General features: G+C 41.9%; 1 protein-coding gene and 1 long non-coding RNA gene across 5 annotated transcripts in view; one reads left to right on the forward strand and one right to left on the reverse strand.

Annotated features, from left to right (window-relative positions):
- LOC116054483 lies at positions 1–22401 on the forward strand. Its single transcript, XR_004106077.2, has 3 exons — positions 1–309; positions 4106–4107; positions 22390–22401. It is a non-coding gene; the product is annotated as an uncharacterized LOC116054483 (long non-coding RNA).
- LOC116054481 (probable E3 ubiquitin-protein ligase HECTD4) overlaps positions 1–23136 on the reverse strand; it is a 112323-nt gene that overhangs the window by 66484 nt on the left and 22703 nt on the right. For 2 of the 4 annotated variants that reach the window (XM_031306055.2, XM_031306053.2), the window contains exons 3-23: positions 21125–21214; positions 20910–21037; positions 19252–19360; positions 18158–18296; positions 17018–17188; positions 16149–16341; positions 15383–15544; positions 14987–15100; positions 14730–14870; positions 13427–13662; positions 11072–11214; positions 10893–10963; positions 9733–9838; positions 9298–9418; positions 8342–8464; positions 7015–7139; positions 3681–3834; positions 2995–3098; positions 2511–2709; positions 1430–1549; positions 1035–1139 (exon numbers count right to left, since the gene is read on the reverse strand). In XM_031306055.2, the coding sequence (XP_031161915.1) occupies positions 1035–1139; positions 1430–1549; positions 2511–2709; positions 2995–3098; positions 3681–3834; positions 7015–7139; positions 8342–8464; positions 9298–9418; positions 9733–9838; positions 10893–10963; positions 11072–11214; positions 13427–13662; positions 14730–14870; positions 14987–15100; positions 15383–15544; positions 16149–16341; positions 17018–17188; positions 18158–18296; positions 19252–19360; positions 20910–21037; positions 21125–21214 (2854 nt within the window). Of the gene's footprint in view, positions 1–1034; positions 1140–1429; positions 1550–2510; positions 2710–2994; positions 3099–3680; positions 3835–7014; positions 7140–8335; positions 8465–9297; positions 9419–9732; positions 9839–10892; positions 10964–11071; positions 11215–13426; positions 13663–14729; positions 14871–14986; positions 15101–15382; positions 15545–16148; positions 16342–17017; positions 17189–18157; positions 18297–19251; positions 19361–20909; positions 21038–21124; positions 21215–23136 lie in introns of all 4 variants that reach the window. The other 2 variants (XM_031306054.2, XM_031306052.2) reach the window with 1 other exon arrangement.

Consider the following 23136-nt stretch of genomic DNA (forward strand, 5'->3'; position numbering starts at 1 on the left):
AAAAAGCATCTTCAGAATAAGCTGTTGTTCTTCATGTTCCACACTGACCGCCAGTATGATTATACAACAAGAAAATACTAGTGGTGTCACGATTCGATCTGACTTTTTTTAACAGGGACGGCAATGCCACAATAAGAGCCGCGAGATAACAGAAGGGTACTTTCTACTACAACAATTTAAGTTTCTCAGAGTCCCGTCGGAGCCCACAGACTTAACCTTCGTTGTTTGTTTTCATAACTCACTCTCAGGGAAGGCTAAATGTTGCCACACGGTGACTTCAGGGAAGCTGGAGGACTTTCCAGTTCTGTTGTTTCTCGGTTATCTTTGACTCTGTCAGTGGCCGTGGTGTCTGAAAAAAGTACTAAGCCGCTAAACTAACATTACCCTGTGTCTTTAGCTGCGTGCTACCAGCCGCTAAGCTAACGTTACCCTGTGTCTTTAGCTGCGTGCTACCAGCCGCTAAGTTAACGTTACCCAGTGTCTTAGCTGCATGCCACCAGCCGGTAAGCTAACTTTACCCTGTGTCTTTAGCTGCATGCAACCAGCTGGTAAGCTAACGTTACCCAGTGTCTTTAGCTGCATGCCACCAGCCGGTAAGCTAACGTTACCCAATGTCTTTAGCTGCATGCCACCAGCCGGTAAGCTAACGTTACCCTGTGTCTTTAGCTGCATGCCACCAGCCGGTAAGCTAACGTTACCCAATGTCTTTAGCTGCATGCCACCAGCCGGTAAGCTAACGTTACCCTGTGTCTTTAGCTGCATGCCACCAGCCGGTAAGCTAACGTTACTCTGTGTCTTTAGCTGCATGCTACCAGCCGGTAAGCTACGCTGCGTCTGTTGTTGTTTTCTTCAGATGTGCGAGAGTAGATGGGGCTGGAAAGAGAGAAAAAAATCCTGGGGGAATCGCCGATCCTGCTCTTGATTTTAGTTTGAAGTCAAAAGCTCATTTCAATTGATTTTCAATATAAAAACTAAATTGTGACACCCCTAGTAGATACAGATGTTTGGGACGTGCCAGTGCTTCCACTTTTTACCTGAGCTCTGACAGTGCAGGAGAACCCCCACATGGCTTTATCGGGGGTGTTGTGTTCACGTCCACTCCTCATCTCAAAGGAAAACGTCACAGTGTCTCCTTCAACCTGAAATAGGACACAGAAAATGTTTTGCTTTTCAAGACTGTATGTGCACCATGTGTGCAGGGTTTTTCCTGGCTCAGAATCGACCTTTGGGGGGGGGACACATATTAAGCGTTGGGTCCGGGGGTCTTTCCCCAGGAAATTTTGAGTGTGAAATACTTTTTTTTGGTGGAAACGTCTTTATATATGTGAAGGCAAACACACAATTCCAACGGTAAAAGGAAAAGGACCAACTGCACCAAAACACGGAAGTGGACAACTTTTTACAGGAACTACAATGAATTCTCTTTTACCTTGACAAGGTCTTTGGGCCAGCCTGTCCCCAAGACGCTGCGACTGCCATATCCCAGAGTGTTCCCTCCATACTCGGTTACTTTGCGACTGTTGGTGTTTGGACCGGCGTAGATAACCAGCTGAAACATCAGAGAAAACATTTAGTGTCAAGTGTCCCCAGCCAGTGCTTTGCAATGCCTGAGAAATAGCACTCAATGTTTGTAAGAGCAACAAGCGATGAAGGTAGGGCTTGGCAATATGTTGATATTATATGGACATTGATATATGAGGCTATATATAGTCTTACATTTTGGATATCGTAATATTGTGATAAGACACAAGAGTCTTTCCCTGGTTTTAAAGGCTGCAGTACAGTAAAGTGATGTAATTTTCTAAACTTACTAGCTGCACAATATATCTTTTTTTATCGTCACCGCGATATCAACTGGCACCATAAACCCATCGCGAAAGGCTGCAAAATATCGTAAAAGTTAGTTAGTTGAAAGAAAATATCATCTTAGGGAAAGTGCACTTTATAATGTAACTGTTGCTTGTTTGTTTTTGAAGTTGTGCCTTTTATATTCAATTCAATGTTCAATTGTTTAATAAAAGAATGTTGGAAATGATTTCCTTGCATTTGTTTTAAGTTCAACAACACATTTGTTGTTCTTTAGCAGAATACTCAAAGCAGCAAACGTAAGTACACTTTAATATCTATATTGCACGTATTATCATTATTGCGATATTCAACGTTATTGCATATGGCATATTTTCCTTATATTGTGCTGCCCTATTTACTAGCTGTTCTGTTATTTGCCTACTTAGTCAATGTATCCACATTATTGGTGATTATTAATCAAAGCTCTCGTTGTGTTAATATTTTGTGAAACCAGCTACAGTCAACCCTACAACATCGCTGCAATATCAACATATTTGGTTATATATTTGATTTTTTCCCATATCCCCCAGCACTAGATGAAGGCCACGCTCGCATGAGGCGGTACTAAATCTGGATGGAAAAAAAGAGGATGGGGCACCACGGCCGAGTTGAGCTGGTGCTAGCAGTGGGTAAGCGCCATAAGTGTCTGCGAGAGTCAGTACCTTGTCATAGTCGTACTGTGAGGAGCAGCGAGAATCAAAGCGAAGGTACAGGCAGCGGGCTCCTGGGATGTGTACCGTCTCCTTGAACTTGTAATTGTCCCTCACTGGGTGCACCGTCTCTACGGTCTTCCCAGCAGCCCATGGGGCGGGGATCTTCAGCCCAGTCAGGAAACCGGGCTCCTCGCGTTCGTCGAGAATTCTAATAGCAAGGATACAAAACAAGCAACTGAGCTTATGGCAGACAAGATTTTACTAATTCAAATGCAGCAAAGTGATCCAATATATAATCAAAGGGATTCTTGGCGGATTAATTCTTCTTTTCTTCTGGTCATTAAAGTTTTTAATCACTTGTACTCAAACAGACAGTATCCTTACATTTAGTTATAAGATGTACAAAGGCCTGTGATAAATTAACATATTTAGAACCAAACATCTGCAAATTTGTTTTTTTAACATTCTTATAGTGGAACTTCAGAAAACGTACTTGTCATCAGCAGCACATGCCTTCGCCCCCGGCTCTAGAGAGCCGCCCATAGGTGGAGGCTCTTCAGTGAAAAGGGGAGACTGAGTCTTTAGTAGCAGGGCAGTCTGGAAAATCAGAGAGTGGAAATAAATACTTTAACGATGACTGCTTTTTCTACTAGCTTCACAACTTTTGTTTTGTTTCGTTTTTTTTTTTTTTATCATGAAGGTCAGACAGTTAAAGATTTAAAAGACAATAAAAGTGCATACAATTCTTCCAAATGTAGATTCACTATGAGTACATAATGATACAATATCACTCAGACAATTGCATCAAGCCATGTCACAAAAAAGCTTTCCTTGCATCTGTCGTTCTCCCTTTTTCATTTCACCTTAATCAACTATAAACATCTGAACAAAAGGTGTCACATGCTGATTTATTTATGATAATCTACTACACATTACAGTCTCCTCAGTACTTCAGTTAAATGGCAATTTAGAAAGGTGATTAAAGCAGCTCTGGTCTCCATGGGCTAAGGCACCTGACCCATTTTGACCACAATCCCTTACATTTTTCTGATTGCAATTTTATAGAAAATGTTAGTCTCTCCATAATGTACATTTCATGAATAGTTTTTAAACCAATTGTCTGGAAAACGTGATTTTTTTAAATGCAAGAATTGCCTTTTGGACCGGCAAGACTCCAACCTGGCTGGTGTAGAGGACCAGCTGCACCAGCTGAGGCATGAGGGCGTCGGCGAGCGTGAGGGTCTGCAGGTTGGGGTGCATCAGAGAGGTCAGCAACACGGGCAGCAGGTGCCCAAGCATAGTGGCCTTTGTTATCTGTTCCAGGCCTTTCAACCTGAAAAACAAACAAACAAAAAAAACATTAATGTTAAGGTGTTTATAGTCTCGCATTGCCAGACCTACTTCCACAGCACTGCAGAGGAGGGTCTGGCTAGTCCACACAGCATTCCTGGATGGGAGGAAAATGTGCTCTGGTTTATTGGCATCTCTTTAAACCAATCACAATCGTCTTGGGCGGTGCTAAGCTCCGGAAGGGGGCCATGGTGCCTCTGCTAAATAGGCTCGGGAAGGAACTTGTTTTGGTGGAACGTGTGTACGTTCAAAAGTAGTTTTAGTCGTGCAACAGAAAACTCAGATTGGACAGGTAGTCTAGCTAGCTGTCTGGATTTACCCTGCAGAGATCTGAGGAGCAGTTAACCATAGTCCTCAGAAATCCACCGGAGGTTAGAACGCCAACACAGAGACAGAGGAAGGGGACGGACATCAGGCGGAAATGAGGGACATCTGGCGGAATTTCTGGCAGCAACGGAGCAATCCCAGAAGTGGAACGTCGTGGATATAGACTAAAGTGTTTAGCGCTGCAAAGATTAATCCATTTTTAGAGTTGCCAACTAATAAATTATTAGTATTATTTGATACTATTTTGATAATCAATTAATCGGTTTGAATCTTTTTTTCTTTTTAAGTCAAACTTTGATTCCAGCTCCCTAAATGTGAATATTGTTCTAGTTTCTTCTCTCCTCTGGGACAGTAAACTGAATATCTTTGAGTTGTGGACAAAACAAGACATTTGAGGACGTCATCTTGGGCTTTTTGGGAAACACTGATCCACATTTTTCACCTTTTTCTGACATTTTAGAGAGCAAACAACTCATCCATTCATCCAGGAAATAATCCACAGATTAATCGACAATGAAAAATGAGTTAGTTGCAGCCCTAAGCAAACAAGACTTGAAATGGGACCACTGATTGTTGATTTTAAAACCGCGTCCATAAACGATTTCTCATGCACTCTTTCATTCTTTGGAAGGAAGCTGCAGCATCACCCAGGTTCAGTTCAATCTTGTTTCACGGTGAAGACGTGCATTAGAGACAAATTCAGAGAACATCATGTCTGGTTTTAGTTCTGTCAGTTCCATTATGGTTTTACGGTAACACAGTTGACACCGCAGATGAACTTCAAAATTCTGCTCATGCGTTATAATAACATTAGGGGCTAGTAGATTTTAAAAAGCTATCCAGCAGTAGGGCTGCACGATGTGAATAAAATATTGTGATTACTTTGACTGATATTGCGATTGCGATATGATTCACGATATTGAAGGGAATGATCATTTGTGTATCATTATTATCATTTTCATTGAAAATTATTCACATTGAAATGATTATAGTGTGATTTTTGCGAGGATCTGTACCAAACAAAGATGTTTACTTTGGTCTGTAGGATAGGGTTTGTAGGGCGGGACGTCTCAGCAGCATCAGAACATTTAATTGAGAACGGTTCAACACATATTTTACCTTAAACAAATACTGGGCCCCCCCCCCCCCCCCGGTGCGATTTAGATAAGATAAGAAAAACGTGATTGTCTGTCGCGAGTGACAAAAATTTGTCTGTGACAGGGCAGGCTCAGATGATATTAAATACATAAGAACGTAAAGAAACATATAGAAACAGGCGTAATAACAATGACTGTAAACGTAGAAGCCTGAATGGAGCGGTTTGATATGCTGTCTATGTCCCTATTGCGATTTCGATAAAATTGCGTAACTCTCGCCAAAATGCAACCTAGGGTCTTTTTGTGAATGTACCCGAGTCAAACTTTCATTTAAAAGCATAATTAGGACGGAAATAGACCTTTCGCAATATGCAATAAATCAATCAATCGCATGATAAATAAAAATGAGCTCGATAATTTTTAAATGGAAATTATCGCGGCCGGAAAAATGTCCATTTTATTTATTGTTTTTGGTTGTTTTGTTCACTTATTGAGGATATTTAAAATGTCTTCCAGTTCCAGTGTAAAATATTCTTTAGAAATAAAAGTGTATTGATCTTTGAAAAGATTATCATTATATTAGATGAAAATGGTCTCGGAACGACAATATTATCGTTTATCGCAATAATTTCTGGGACAATTTACCGTCCAGCAAAATGTGTTATGGTGACAGACCTAAACGGAATCGCCACTTTTAAGGTTGACCGTATTTTCGTTTTCGGTCAAATGGCCTTTTGAATGGGAGCGCTAGGGGCACTTTGATGCTAGCCTCAAAATAGCTATTTTTAAACCACTAAGAAGACTCGACACAACATGAGACTTTGCTCCAAGTATCACCAGGAGCTCTACACCTTAACGGAAGCATTGACAACTAGGGCTGTCCTCGACTAAAGAAATTCTTAGTCGACTAACCCTTATATGATTTTCTCGATTAATCGATTAGTTGATGTAATCGACAGAGCTGTGCTCTTTGAGAGGTGGTTAAGACTAGAAAAGCACAATATAAATGTAGTTAATGAACCATCTGTAAAACTGAGTTTCTCCACAATTAATCCTGCAAAAGCACCACTTTAAATCTTGTGTTTACCAGAAATGTGCTCATAAGTTTCTTGGAAATGAGTAATTAAGCATGAATAAGCATAAAAAATGACTCATCAACTAAAGAAATCTTAGTCGACTAAGACCAAAACGACCGATTAGTCGACTAATCGACTAAGAGGTGGCAGCCCTATTGACAACATTGTTTGTGTACACGGAGTTTACTAAAAAGAAAGGACAACCCACTTTAGCTGTTGGTTTTTCCACTCGCCACCATCTTGCCAGTCAAATAGTCGATCTCTGAATCTGAATGAACGGACTCCATAGGAGGAAATGTCATTCTTATATGAGGCTCCTTTTTCAACTACAAGGCCAATATTGTTTTTCACTAACGACAAAACAACAAATTATCCGTGAATTTATATGGAACTAAGCTTTAGGAGCTTTCCATCTTTACTCTCCTCTCCGTTACGTCGCAGGAAACCGAAAACGAAAATACGGTAAATCTTAAAAGTGGCGTTTCCGTCCTAATCATGCTTTTAAACAAAAGTTTGACTCGGGTACATTCACAAAAAGACCCTAGGTTGCATTTTGGCGAGAGTTACGCTTTAATTAAGCTGCCCTATCCAGGCTGAACAAAGGGTTATTTTCCCACACTGTGGAAAGGAACTTTTTGATGAAAGATGCAGTTAAAAGTTCACCTGGTTTCTCTGTCGGCGATGTCGCTGTTAATGAGAGCGGTGGTCACCTGCTGCAGGGTCTCCAGCACTTCATCACATCCCACCAAGATCTTGGTTGCCAGGGACAGGATGCTACATTGCAGCTCCTAAGGACCACAAACACACACAATATTCCCAAACTTTCGTAACACTGATTTCAAGATTTTGAATCATCATCTCTTTCATGCAATATGGAAGTTATAAAAACATCTTTTAAGTCTACATATACAGTATTGGCACAATCTGGGCTGTTCATCAGACTGTTGTGTGTCCATCATTTTATCAGTAACCGTTAGTACTAGGGCTGTCAGCATTAACGCGTTAATCGCGATGTGATTAAGGGCCGAGCATAATGCGTTCATTTTTTTTAATCGCATGCCGGCATTTATCAATTTATTTTACACTTCACTCGGCTTTGCGTCGTGCCTAACAGGCGACTATTTTGACCCTTTGCAGCACCGTTACTTATCATCAAGCTGCCACTTCCTCGTATCACATCCTGCTGCTGCAGGCTGCAGGCATGATGGAGAAAGACAGCAGTAATAACTCTGAATGGAGCTTTTTATTTTCCAAAACTCCAGGACGGCTCGTAGAAAAGTCAAAAGCCATATGCACGTTGTGTAAAGCCGAATTAAAATATCACCGAAGCACGTCAAGCTTGAGCTACCACCTACGATCTAAGCATATAGTTCAGTTAACGTGATGCTACCCGCTGGCATGCTACCCACTCAGGAAAAGCAGTATTTTGTTCAGCGATTAATCGCGATTAAAAAGAATTAATCGTTTGACAGTCCTATTTAGTACATAACCTTTTAGCTCGGGTTGTACTGATTTTAGAGACATGAAGCATTTGAAGATACTCCAAGAAATGACATCACAATAAGCAAAAATACGCAAAATATATGTAGCCAATTTCTAGCGCACAGTTCAAAGGGGCGTTATTATGAATCCCACTTGGTCTGTTTGTAAGACCCGCCCTACGGATCAGCCCGATTGGTTGGGGTTAGGCAGACAGGATAGCCGACTGGTCAGGTGATAGGACCTGAACAAATCAGGCTCCGTTATCTCCTGCGAGCATGGACGCCTGGCCAATCGTAGCGCGTGAATGATGTTAAAGGGCGGGTCTTGCCTAGAACTGCAGTGGGTTCCATAACAACGCTTCAATAACACTGCAACGAGCACAAATTACTTATGCAGCGGCACAAAAAGAACATTCATCTCCCGTTGCTCCGCTTGGTGGGTTGGTCTCACACACACAGACTCCACGTGCACAGAGGTAGGGGAACTTAAAGGGGATGTTTACCTGTACCTTCATTGTTTCCCCTTGTAGGGAGCTGTCGCTATCGTCGTTATCATCCGGACGGATGAGAACGGTGTTACTGAGCAGGTGGTTCTGAACAGCCATGAGGTAGCGCAAACTGGGTGAGACCACCTGCAGAGAGGGAAGACCAGCGCAACTTTATAACGGTGCAATCTCACAAAAACGTGTCATGTAAACAGGCTAGGCCTGTAACAATTATTACATCATTGTCTAACTGTCAATATTTTTAGGTAAATGCGGTTTCTTTGTTTGACTGCAATTAATTGCTAGCATTAGCTAAGGTCTTCAGGCGTATGGCTGGTAGTTGTTGGTTTTGTTTAGATATGACAAATTGTAATCATATAAGTGATTATTGGCCGGACTATATATTTTTATTATTTCAATTGTTAGTTATTGGCACTTGACCACATACACCAGCGCTTCTCCAACTCCGAACCAAAGTGCAAGTAAATCCGAAAAAAGTCCAAAAAAAACGTTGGAAAATATTTTTAAAAAAAATGGTACAAAATACCAGTACCCAAATCGCTCCAAAAGTTGAGCAGGAAAACAGAGAACTCAACTTGAATGTATGTCACTTCAAAGCTAAACGTGAGTTGATTAAATGTTATTTTGTTATTGCCAATCATTTCAGACCTCTGAACTGGAATAACAATCAGATGTCAACCTTTGAGTGATATGTTGGAGAATACCTGCTATCCTCTATCTATAGATCTATCTATCATCTATCTTTCCATCCATCCACCCACCCATCTATCCATCCATCCATCCATCCATCCATCCACCCACCCATCCATCCATCCACCCACCCACCCATCTATCCATCTATCCATCTATATAGATAGTTATATATAATAGGTAATAAATAAATATTTTGAAATTTTCTGAGACAATTAATTGTACAGCAAAATTGGGAATTGTTCTGAAATTGCACTGAAGAGTCATACTGGCACAGTGGAGAGCAGCTTCTGGAAGTCGTCACGGGCAACCGTCTGACATTTGGTGATGACGAGGCAGGATTCCCGGACTACAGTCTTCAGGATACAGTGCAGCAGCTCATCACTCAATCTGTAAAAGAGAGACTTCTATCACTAACTTACTGAAGCCGATCTGTCCAATGTGATGTTTAAATCAGCAAGGACCCTAATCTGAGAGAGGGACGGAGAGGGACCCCTAATACATATTTATAACATTTAGTTGCATATTAAACTGGGCCTAAATTTCGGTGTCTTGTTATCCCATGAGGGATGGGCCAAATGTTTGGCATGACACAGAAATAAAGTAAAACTTACTAACTTATGTTTTTATGACACTGCTCTGTGCGGTTACCAAAGGCCAATGGAAATGATATTATACCCTATAGTTACAGGACAGCCACTTACCTGTAGTGGTCATCTTCTTCACTCCCAAATCTATTCTTCTGCAGTTGGTCTGCCAGGTTAGTGAGGATGACATCACGAAGTTGGGACAGGCCACTGTTCCTTTCACCTTCGAGTGTCGCACACAAGTACACAGAATATTAGATATGTTCACCGCAAAACAGTAAAAGTGCCAGTTATATTAAAATGTGCGTTTACTAGGTATGTCAATGTTTAACCGTTAACAGACAATAAGAATTTTGACCAATAAATACTATCAGTTTAACAGTTAAATCAAAATAATTAAAACAAAAATAAAAAAGGTATTAAAAAACATTTTTGCATAATAAAAAGGAAATCTATTTCTTGACTGCTAGTTAACTTGCTAGTGCTAACTTTGCACCGGCAAGTTGCATTTAAAGCTCTCTTTTTTCTGCTAAGTTCATGTCTCTCTGCTGGACGGCCCTCACAGCTGATAGCTACGTAACGTGACATACGCCACTATATCCGTGAGGACTGGCGCGTTAAATCGGCTGTCTTACACACAGAGCATGCCAGGCAGACACACAGCTGACAGCCTCGCAGGTGGACGCGGTGGAGACGGACTGAGACATTCATGTAATGGGCAACTGCAGACCGCGGACTGCTGTTGAATTGCGTCGGTCGCACACGCGATTCCAGGAAAGTGGCTGCATGTATACACTGATAGGTTGAATATTAAGTCTGCATGCTTTCAGGAGCCTAATTTATGATTATGTGATTGACAAGTAGTTCTCCGGATGTGAGGACGAACAGTATAAAGATGTCTGTTCACCTAGTGTTCAGAGAGAAACTCCTTTGTGCGTGCTTCTGTGTGCCTGAGCTGTGTTCTCCCACTCACAGGTGTATGCTCTCTCTCTGAATAAAGCTGCATCTAATCTGAAGACATCTGACTCGGTCATCTGTGAAGTCTCCTCAATCCATTTCCAGATATCATACACTACAATGCACGGAACAACATGGCTGCGTGACCGGTGCAAGTCTGCAACTATCCACGGAATGCGATAAGTAGGTCTGAGCCTCCCGGATGGGTGAACTGGGACTCAGTTGGCGGTTTATCTGTTATTGATCAGTAAACAAGGGTCAGCTATCAGTCATAAAAAAACCTCTAAATTAGCATTCCTAGTGTTTAGTGTCATAGTCACCTTCGGTTAAAACCAGTTTAAGCAGTTTCTTGAGTTCAGCCTCCCCCTGATACAAAGTATTCAAGCCTGAGCTGCAGAGACAGACAGGAGGTAAACAAAGAATCATTATGATCACTGATTAAACCAAAACACACACACACACACACACATATCTACTTTATGTGGAGTTCCTGACTTACCTGATGGCCAGGCACACCTCTTTCTGAATCTCCGCTCCGATCTGATCCACTGGAGCCATGAGGAGCTGCCACAGGAGAAGGCCTGAGCGACGCACACTCTCCCTATTCTGCTCCGACTGAGGGTTGAAAAACCTAAACACCACCTGGACAGCACAGACACAAAACAATATTATACCTGGGCCGGACATTTTGACATGGAAGAAGAAGACAAATGAGAAATACAGTTATCACTGAACCTTGAAACCTAAGTCTTTAAATCCAAACGGCACAGTTCCTGAGGAGGAATTAGCAGTTTGTTTTGTATCAACCGGGGCTCAAACTCACAACCTCAGACATCAAGGGCAAGTCTTGCTTGTTGAGCTAACTGCCAGGTCAGAAACAATATATGGCTTCACATTTCAAACCAGGGTTTCAAACTAGTGCCAAAAATTCAATTATCAAGACAAAATTCTGAGAATTTGTGTATTTCACCTTAACAACATATACTATATGTCTGGGATTTATTTTAACAAAGACTGATTGCTCCATAACTGACCAAACTGATGTTTAAAGATGTTCTATTTCCACTGACTGCAATAGCTTGTGAATATAGAGTATACAGTACATAAAAAATAAGAACATTTCTGCACAATTGGGCCTACTTTGTTGTTTTTTTTTGAAGAAGAAAAAATGTGCAGTTCTTCTGTGCAGGTGCGTTGCAAAATACCACAGACTTGAAAAAAAAATTAAAATCCCGCACATTGATCTTGCTGCAGCATCACTATTTATTAAAGATGACTAACATTTTTTCCCCTCTGGACTTTCGTCAAGAGTATGACCTACATTTCGGTGAAAGTTGCACATGTTCTAGCACATACGATTTGTTATGAATTTCCAAAGTTTTCAGCTTTAGACAGCTGCTGTAGCGCCACCATCAGAACTATTAGCCCACAAAGTCAGCTGAGGAATTTGAGCAGAGCACAGATATATTATTACCAACTTGAGTTTAAGCCTGTAATTATTTGGGTAATTCTGTTTTCACTATATTGAGTTTTAGTTAGTAGTAGTAGTTAGTTATTTTATGTCATTTTTTTATTTTATAAATTAAGTTTTAGTGACCTGTTGAGGTTTCACTGTAAAGACGGAAGTTAGGACGGAGTACAAAGAGTTGTTGCTATTAGGGCTGCAACTAACCATTATTTTAATAATCGATTAATCTGTCGATTATTTTTTCGATTAATCGATGAATCGGATAAAAAAACAAAAAAACATTAATTTACATCAATTCAATACATACTTACATACATGTTGTTTTAGTTAATAGTTGTGTAAAGGTAAGTAACCCAAAGAGCAGATACAGACTGCGCACACACACACACACACACACACACACACACACACACACACACACACGAAGCTTATTCATTAAATTATTACCATCATTGTAGTAAGTGCGAGTTAAGTTCATTTGTTCACCACATTTAAACACAGCTTAAGATGACCAAGTGCTATAAAAGAACTTTAAAATGAATTTAAAAAGTACAACACACAATAACTGATATGGGACAAAGCACAGAATATATACATGACAATAGAGTGAAAAATTAATGGGCCAAAAAAGGCGAGTGAATAAAAACGTGTCTTTAGTCCTGCTTTACTACTGTTATTAACGAGCTAACGCTAGCTTGTCATGCTAGTCAGCTGGATAACGAGTAAACACCACACCAGCACCACTGGAGGGACGTTACGTTCCTCACTTCAAAACGGAACAAAAGTAGGATTGTGTAGTGACTTTACCCTGCTGTTGAACTCCCTTCCTCCTCATCAAGGACTCCAACATGTTTACGTTTTAGGTGCTGAATCGTCACCGTGGTGACCGTGCCATGCCGTGTCGCTTCTGCTTATCTTGCAATTAACACGTTTTCGATGTATTTAGTGTGAAATGCTCCCACACGTTGGATGACTTAGGTCGTACTGATTTCTCTGCCTCCGCCGTGTGTTTCAGAACAACATTACGGGTCTCTCCGGTCTCTCTCCGTATTTCCTCTACCCCTGCTCTGCTCTTTTTTCTTTTCTTTCGCTCCGCGCCGCTCCGCATGGCTCTCAACTCAATTGCTTTTATCTCCGCGACTGAGTGGCGTGTCGCGCGACACAACGAATCGATAATGAAATTCGTTGCCAACTTTTTTAATAATCGAATTTTATCGATTTTATCGATTCGTTGTTGCAGCCCTAGTTGCTATGACGTTGTGATATATAATGTAGTGTTTTCAATGAATGTGTGCAAACCAAACCAAACCAGCAGAGCTGCCCAGCCCCTAAAAAACACAAGAGTATTTTCCTGTAAAACTGTGCCCAGCTGCACCTGTAACCGACCTGGAACACCACCAAGATGCAGCGTATGATGCAGGTGTCTCCGTTGACCATGGCCTTCTCCATGATGTCACAGATGCTGCTGAAGTGGCGGGCCTCGATGGGATGTTGTTTTCCCAGCAGCGCCCCCAGTGGCAGGCTGTTGCTGCTGGCCGCCAGCAGGTTGAGCTGATGGATACACATAGCACCTACATGATGAAGCAGCTGGTTGATCACATCGCCAGTGGCCACCGTTTCCTCTGTGAAAGGACAAGACGTGTTGCAGATTGTCAGATTTCTGACCTGATACAAAGAGCGTCGCAGGGCTATTAAGGCAAATTCAAATTCAAATGATAATAAAAATAAGCAGTGAAAGATATTTTGAGTAAACTGAAACTAAATAAAAACTAAAACCTTCAAGACAAACTAAACTGAAACTGTATTGCCAGGTTAAAATAAATATCATCATTTCAGTTTTAGTTTTGTAGCTTTAATATTTCACTACTGAAAAAATTAGACAGCATGAATTTCCGTTAACTCTCATCATAACATTAAACCACAGAAACTGCAAATTTTCACTAACCAGTGTATGATGAAGGCATGTTGGGTGGGTGAAATTAGAAAGCTAACGAGTTAGCGTTAGCTAACGAGTAGCAGCCGCTCTCTCCCACTGTAGGGAGCTGTCATTTGCCGACAGAACGGCTGACAGCCCGGGAGAGGCACAGTCTGGTTAACACCAGTTTTTAGCTGTGACTGTCCTTCCTTTGCCGTACCTGAAGTTGCTGCATTCTGGCTGCTGTCTGTAGATTCCTTCATCACAACTCGTATTCTTTCAGATGTTTGATACCAGATGTTGTAACAGCGGTGATGTTGTGTATAGTTTAGGGTCCTCGCCACCACCAGACTAATCAGCATTGTAAATTGAACATGTAGCTGGACTTGAATGGCCTTCTTTTGACTGAAAGTTCTGCCAAACTACACTTTTTCTGCTCACCAGTTCCATTTTCACTTCCTCACAGCCTACTGAATTGAACGCTCCACCTACGTAAACACCTTCCTGTAATCAACGGCGCCGTCATTACGTCGACCACCGTAGCGCACGTAGTGCAAGTGTAGGGTTCGGTTCCGTTGGGAAAAAATTCTAAGGTTCAGCAAAAAGCCAACCCCATCAAAAAGCCCAATATTCAGCCGAATCCGAACCCGAATCCTGGATTCGGTGCATCCCTAACTAAAACTAACAAACACTCTGAAAACTAACTCAAAGTAAACTAAAATGAAATTGAAAAGTCAAAACTATTATAACCTTGGCCTGGCGGTTTGCATCTACCTTTGGGTTCCTTGATGACATGGCTGACACCGAGCCTATGGCACACATGATGAAAGGCTTGGTTCCCAGGATTGCACCACTGATCGATGTAATCGCTGGAGCAGGTCCAGATCAAGTTGTTCAGTGCATCGTAACACGCTCCTATGAAGCCAAAGATTACAGAGGTATAGGTCACTTAAATTGGCGATGCATTGTTGTGTAACTATCGCCTGTGAGTTCAACACAGAAGAGCAGAATGGGACGGACGCCGAGCTCACCTAGCCCCGCCACCTGCGCTCCCCTGCCCAGGGAACTGCCGGGAGCGTCGATGAGGTCCGCGCGGCTGCTGAACTGACCGTCAGCCAGGTTAAACACAAGGCTGGAGGCTAAAACTGAGCAAAAGTTGAAAAGTTAAATTAGCAAATAAACTAATAACTGACATTGTTATATACCAAGTCGTACAATAAATGTCTATATTAAAACATGTGTGGTCAAATGTAATATAACTATCATCAATCCTTACTCTGTGATCACTGTAATCAGAACATGTATTATCCCCCCAGCGGGGGGGATTTCTTCTAATACTTGCGAAGAAATCGCAGCATAACTGTCACACGTTATGACAAAAAACATCAACTCAGTGAGGATCTACATGTGTCTGTGTCTGCTCTTACTTTTGAGAGAGGACAGGCTGCTGGTTCCTCCAAACAGGGAGCGTGTGGCGGAGCTCCCAGATACCCCCGGGGGGGAAACCAGCATCACCAGGTAGGTTCCACACACATACATCGGGGTCTTTCTCAGCGTCTTCAGAGGGAGGCCACAGCTTGTGTTGACAGCTATAAAAGAGTTACAGAAAAATATTTTTAATAACCATAAGACCCACCATGAATTGCACATTAAAGTGCTCATATTATGCTCATTTTCAGGTTCATAATTGTATTTAGAGGTTGTACCAGAAGAGGTTTATGTGGTTTGATTTTCAGAAAACACTGCACATTGCTGCAGCTCCTCCTTTCACCCTGTGTGTTGAGCTCTCTGCTACAGAGTGAGGCATCTCACTTCTGTTCCATCTTTGTTGGGAGTCGCACATGCTCAGTAGCTAGGTAAGGACTACTAGCCAGTCAGAAGCAGAGTATGAGGGCGTGCCATGCTAGCAGCTAGGTGAGCATTATAACGTGTGTTCCAAAGTGACCACGTTTGTCTCTGAAGTAAAGGCTGGACTACAATAGAGCTGTTTGGAGCAGTTTGTGAACAGTGTTTTCTGTTGGAGATGGTAAGTCCCTTTGGGGTGGACTTTGGGCTTTTTCACTTTGTAAACCTATAACGTGCACAAAAATATATATAACATAATAAAGGAAAGGGGGAAAAGCCAAGAAGCATAATATGAACACTTTAAAGCATATCATTTTTGGGTGACTACAAGTTGTGCTGCTGAATTACCAGACTGTTCCTCTTTGACAGTGTTGGTGATTGCCGAGCCTGTGAGAGCAGCCAACGTGGCAGAATGGGAGGCCCGGAAGCGTGACATTCGACTCAAGAGAAGCTCGTTCAAGCACTTTGAGGACTCGCCTTCCTTGCGAGTTAGAATAACTCTCTCCTGCAAGATGTCTGCAACACATAGGCCTGTCTGCGTCTGCACCGTGGGCACAGCGGGGGGAGAGAGAAAACATCAGACATGGAACAGAGACATAAACAAACTGAAACTACTGTATATAGAGCTCAAGAGTAAAATCCCATTGATTTTATCCATAAGGATATTAATTATTAACCATAATGTCGAGACCATCCGAGGTAGACTGACTCCGAGCTACGAGGTTGTGAAATGAAAGGTTCTGCTCCTGTAAAAGCTAGAAGTTCGTATGAAATCAACTTTGTTTTAGGAAAAACAGGTTTTATTCGCGATCTTATGAAGCAATACTACACTACCCACAATCCTAAGCGTAACAGCGACGTCTCTAATTGGTCCTAAGTCTAATTGGTAGCATGGAAGTGTTTACTGTACCCGTGAACCCGTGAACGGCTAGAGCAAGCTGTAACCGCTATCATAGTTTCTGTACACAGTCTTGTACCTTTGCCTTTTTTGACGTTTTCAAAATGTTTATTTGCACCTAATCAAATGTTTTATAGTCATGATTCCTCTCGTAGCTGGTTGACTTTGGTTTCAGACGTAAAACGCTATACATATAAGCAATTTCTGAAACGTCAATGGAACAACTGAAATGGAGAAAAACACTTCCGGGACCAAAGCTGTTACAAAAGTGGGTGGTCACTGTTGAGCTCTACAGCAGGGCATAGAGTATAGTACTCACGGAGAGGTGAAAGACATCCATGAAGACAGAGTGTCCCTTCTGTGTCTTCTCGTTGAGACTGGCTGGGGACCAGACCCAGTACAGGTAGGTTCCATCTGAGCACAGGTGCAGCGTGGTCATGCTGCTGCCAACAGGGAAGTGGTGCGCTGGCATGGGCACAATCTGGCACACCTGAAAACAGCACAGTCAACATAAGCCTTGGCTATGGCTACTAGGGATGCACCCAATCCAGATTTTTGGGGTTCAGCCGAATAGAATAGAACACTGGTTAAGATTCTGATGAATCCGAAACTGAATACCGAATCCTCGTCCCATCCTCAGTCCATGAACACAGTAAACTCATTAATGAAGTAAACAGTGACTGTCCTTCCTTTGCCGTACCTGAAGTTGCTGCATTCTGGCTGCTGTCTGTAGATTCCTTCATCACAACTCGTATTCTTTCAGATGTTTGATACCAGATGTTGTAACAGCGGTGATGTTGTGTATAGTTTAGGGTCCTCGCCACCACCAGACTAATCAGCATTGTAGATTGAACATGTAGCTGGACTTGAATGGCCTTCTTTTGACTGAAAGTACTGCCAAACTACACTTTTTCTGCTCACCAGTTCCATTTCCACTTCCTCACAGCCTGCTGCATTGAACGCTCCACCTACGTAAACACCTTCCCGTAATCAACGGCGCCGTCATTACGTCGACCAGCGTAGTGCAAGCGTAGGGTTCGGTGGAAACAAATGTTAAGGTTCGGCAGAAACCGAACCCCGTCAAAAAGCCCAATATTCGGCCGAATCCGATGCAGAATCCTGGATTCGGTGCATCCCTATTGCATCCTGAATTGAGAGAAATGCTGCTCCATTGTGAGCCTGCATGCCTTGTTTGTATCATAAAATGACTTTATTGTTGCATAAGGGATAATAAAAACGGCATTAAAAACGACAACTAAGCAGTTATGTGACACACGCTGAAAATTAAATGTATCAAGACCTACCATGTTAAATATACTGAATGATTCAACATCAAATTCAAAAACTATGACTGTATATTTTATGTAACAGGAAGCATTTTAGTACTTGTGTTTTTTTTATCTTGCGCTCCTGACTGCAAATCCATTTTTGGAAATAGTGGCGTGAAAGTGTACAGTACCTGGAGGGTGAAGGGGTCAATGACCTGGCACAGCTGATGAGGCTTGGCATCAAAGGAGGAGGGACGGTGGAGGAGGCGGCCACTGCTGAACACCACCCAGCCAGGCTCCAACTCTTCATTTCGACAATACACAAAACCCCTGCACGACACAACCACAGTGCATCTTTTTTTAAGATTATTTATTTGGGCATTTTCAGCCTTTATTTTGACAGGACAGCTGAAGACATGACATGACATGAATGAGACCTGGACCCTATGTTACCATGTTTCTGTGTCTAAGTGACTGATGGGAACAAAAATCTTTGACATTGGTCCAGTATTAAGAGAGATCGCTGCAGTCGGCAGCGGAGAAACAAGCTACAATGTAAGTTAATAGGACAATTGTCCAGTTTGTATTTACCTTCACAAAAGTTCTTGTTGTTGCCGCTGACAGACTCAGATTATTATTCTAAGTGTCTGACAACATTATGAAAGGATCCCTACAGAGATAGACCTTTTAGTTTAAGAGTAAGATGCTTTTTTTTTTAAACATAACATCAGCAAAATTGCATTCACTAAACCCATCGGACTCCATGTTAATTAACAGTAATTTTAGCATCATAAAACACACGTCATTCAAAGTCGACAAACAAAATAAAACTATGAAAAGCCGTTTTGAGTCTTTCCACTTTCCCAACCATCACAACTCTAGTTGTGGTTGAAATAAACACATAGTTAACCGATTTACATGTGGAAATATGTTGACTCTATACACGCTAAAAGTATTGCTTTTTTAAATGGAGTCTGGTGGGTTTAGTGCTAGAGACTTCAGAGCTGTTTCTGGTTAAACAGAAAGATCTCAAAGGAGGTGCTTAAAAATTGGTACATTTGCTACAACAGTTTAGAATTCAGAACAACGTCCTTTTTGTCCCTTTTGAAAATCAACTTATTATTGGATATTGGATTGAAAAAATGTCCACAAAACAACACCATGGGAAAGGTAAAGTAATAAGTGATATTTATAGTGTTTCACCCTCTCTTCCTGTCTCTCTCTCTTGCTATTCTCCAAGTGCTGTGGATATAAAAAAGGCAGACGAGAAGGAGAGTCACATTACCTCAGTGTCCCGTGTAAACCAGAGCCCAGCTTGCTGAGTCCTCTCCCGGAGGAGTTAGTGGTATACAGATAGAGTCCGTCTGTGGCTAGACAGCGGCCCAGGTCGGTGTCTGCAAGACACAGGGACAAAAAGAATTCAATAGAAAAAGGTAATGACAGAGAGATGACGGATTGTAATGAAAAGTAGGTGGAGGTATCAACAGGGTGAAGTGGAGAGTTGTGAGGATTGTGATGCCTCCAGAGACCAAAGCCCAGTGATCTAGTCTCTGTCAGGTTAGCGTAAAATGTAAATATGCAAACCTGCTTTATTGATATATGCCCTGATCAGCATCCGTCACTCTACAAGGTCAGCTGATGGGTTTCTGGAGAGTGAACATAACACTCCTCTCCTCTGCTTTACCTCCTTACAGTCTGGATCAATGGAAGTACATTTCCAGGATAAAGCCTGACATGCGGTGCGTTATACTCTGTCCCTCACCTTCCGCTCTCTGTGTGTCGCCGTTCTCAAAATCCCTGCTCTTCAGGAAACAACAACAGCCTTCGAGCTAGCGAGCTACACGCTGAAAATGTCAAGTTTAGAAGAAAATGTGGATGGTGCAACAAGGCAGGTCTGCTTGGTTCTTTCAGGGAATGATTGTAAAGATTTACAAAGAATATGTTTAGGTCAGTTCCTCTCTAACTGGGACATTTTGGGACTGATTGGTGAGATTGCTGTGGACGAAGTACACACGGAGATACACTGGTAAGAGCCAATGAGGTTTAACCATGTATCAGCTAATTTAAATAGCTCACGTTACTGTATTGTGTCAACAGTTAACTTCATTTTCTTTTGCAGGATTCAAATGTTCCACCAAAACAAGTTCTTTCCTGAGACTATTTAGCAGAGCCACCGTCGCTGCGTCCGGAGCTTAGCGCCGCCCAAGACGACTGTGAAGAAATGCAACAAATGCAACAACCCAGAGTGTTTTTTTTTCTCCTATCCCAGAATGCATCTGTGGTGTAATCAGACCTTTACTCCACAGCGCTGTGGAGACAGAGCTGGAAATGAGAGACTACCTCTTTACAGTCACAGCTTTCATCTCTTCACTATACATACATTACATGTATGGAGCTGCAACTAATTTTATTGTGGATTAATCTGTCGATTATTTTCCGGATTCTGGAATGGATCAGTAGTTTGGTCTCTAAAATGTCAGAAAATGGTGAGAAATGTGGATCAGTGTTTCCCAAAAAAGCCCAAGATGACGTCTTCAAATGTCTTGTTTTGTCCACAACTCAAAGATCTTCAGTTTACTGTCACAGAGGAGAGAAGAAACTAGAAGATGTTCACATTTAACAAGCTGACAGCAGAGAAGTTTGACTTTTCTTTCAATTCAAATCAATAATCATAGGCGTTCTAGCCTTCTACCCGGCAATTTACTTTCATCCCTCCATTTTGTTTTGGGATTCATACACTTGCATGCATTGAATAAATAAAACAGAAAGCAGGGCAGTGTTATGATGGGAAATATGACAAGCCCAGTCCTCTTTTAAACCTGCAAGCCAGAAAACTAGATATGTGTACAAGACATAATTCATCACAACCACATGGGAGAACTGCATCTACTGTGGCCTGTAGTTTTTTTTAAATGTCAAGGTTGATCACACAGAAGCTTTTACCTTTACTCTCCGCTGCTCCAGCAGAATTGTCAGGTGTGGGCAGCATGTCCTCAAAGCCCCAGGACACACTGTGTTTGCCCCCCAGGAGGCAGGATGGAGAGCCCGGGCCTCCTTCCAGGAGCAGAAGTCTGAAGCAGGAGAGAGATACACGGCTGGTTACACGTTGGGAAAGTAATACTAATTACCATTTAGGTGAACCAGAGTACTGCCCTTACCTGTACAGGACATCAGACACGGGGAGCTGGCCCAGATCGGTCTGTTTCTGCAGCAGGTGAACTGTGTGGATGAAGGTCTTCAGAGATCCCCTGGAGAAGAGTTTGGCACATTAGTCAGGCGGCCGCAAGATTACACAGTGGAAGCTCATTGTTAAGCATTTCTAGAACTGTAAGTGGAATCATACTCGGCATGAATTATGGAGGGGATCTGATGTAATGCGCTGCGAATTAAAACACTATGTTTTTTGAATCTGAATAAAAAGATCTTACCCATTAGAATGCAGCAGAGAGATTATTTGTCTCTCTGTCTGCGGCTCTCAGCGGGGTGCAACGAGCAACCTACTTTTAAGTTTGTGCAGTGTTTATTTGCTGCTTCGCCTCATCCGAGACTGAACTAATCACTGAACACAAGTTATTTTATATTCAGGGAGAAGATCTATGTAATAAGAGGTCTACTGACGTGCAGTTCTGGCATTCTCAGATGCAAAATAAACTACGTTTTTAACTGCAGCTTAGAAAAACGCCTTCAACTTGGCATGAAAAGGAAATAGAGGGATAAATAACAACATGATATTGATTACAGTGTGTGTGTATATATATATATATATATATATATATATATATATATATATATATATATATATGCATCAAACATGTATTTTAGTTGAAGGAGATGAAAGTATATCCGGTTGTTCCTCGTCGCTGTTTGCTCAGCGAGGTTTCTACCCGGAAGTTATTGTGAACAAACGTTGTGATTGGGTTTATAATCCAGGGAAATCCTGCCATGTACGTTTGATTCACTGCTTACATGTTCCACAGGCGACAGACACGGAGGAGTTATGTGTCTAAGTCCACTTCACTCTGTAAACATCGTATCAACAGCTGATCAAAGCACATTTCTACGCAGCCTCTCACATTGTGAGTTTTCTAACACCGACCCCATCAGAGAGAGGAGAGGGAACTAGAAAGTATTCACATTTAACAAGCCGATAGCTCTTTAATTAGCTCCCGCTGAAAGGCAGCAGGGCTGGATGGTTCCCAACAACAAAGAGCTCGCACTCAGCCTCCACAGAGGCCAAACAAAGAGCGGAGAGTTCTGGGTTTGACAAGTCAAGATCAGTTGTCACCGGCAGAAGCCAGAGTTCAGGCACAAACGCAACAGATGAAGCAGGACATGCTGCTCTTCTGCGAGCTCGGTGACAAACACAGAAACATCCAGCCAATAATATCAGAGTCACGAGTTAACTTCTTTGGTATTGTTGGAGGGGTTTTTGGCACGTGAGCAACGGACAAGGTGAATAGTTGTTATAACGATGCATTGTGAATCACTTGAAATGGATATAAATGTGTAAAGATTAGAACCGGTTGAGATAAAAATATTTAAAAAATGAATCCTGTGTAGGGTTAGGGTACCGTCTGGATTTTTACGATTCCGATTCCTAAACCGATTTTTGAAAAACTGAAAAATGACATCAAAGAAAGGCTCTTTTATAGTTTTTTCTTAATTGAAAATTATTTCAATTTAACAGTATATTAACGTTTTAAAGTATGAAGAGGCCTGTACACACAGGTATGAGTTTGAAAGGGCAGACAATTTGGGGAGGCTGTCCCGCCTCCCCCACCACCAGGCTACAGGGTCTTGTCCTGAACGATAGACTAGCAGAGCCAGTGTAATATGTTGACTAGCGATCACGTGCAGTGAATGGTTAATATGCCTTTATATCCGTTTTGGTGAGCTCAGAGGGAGAATATGGCATTTTAAAAGTAGCCTACATTTACGGTAGCTAGCTAACGGTAGACTACAAAGAAAGTGTGAGATTTTTACGTCCGTTTCGCCGCTTGTACAAAAGTCGGAGAATAGCACGGACATGCGCTTCACACCGCGAGCGGAAAAGGGAGAAAGAAAAAAAAGTCTGCCGCTGTCCGGAGCAACAGAGAAAATATTTCAGTCGACACATGAAGTGGAACCGAAATAAGGAACCGAAATGTGCGTTCTAATCCGGTCCGAATAC

Source organism: Sander lucioperca, chromosome 2, assembly GCF_008315115.2.
Source record: "Sander lucioperca isolate FBNREF2018 chromosome 2, SLUC_FBN_1.2, whole genome shotgun sequence".
Taxonomy (NCBI): domain Eukaryota; kingdom Metazoa; phylum Chordata; class Actinopteri; order Perciformes; family Percidae; genus Sander; species Sander lucioperca.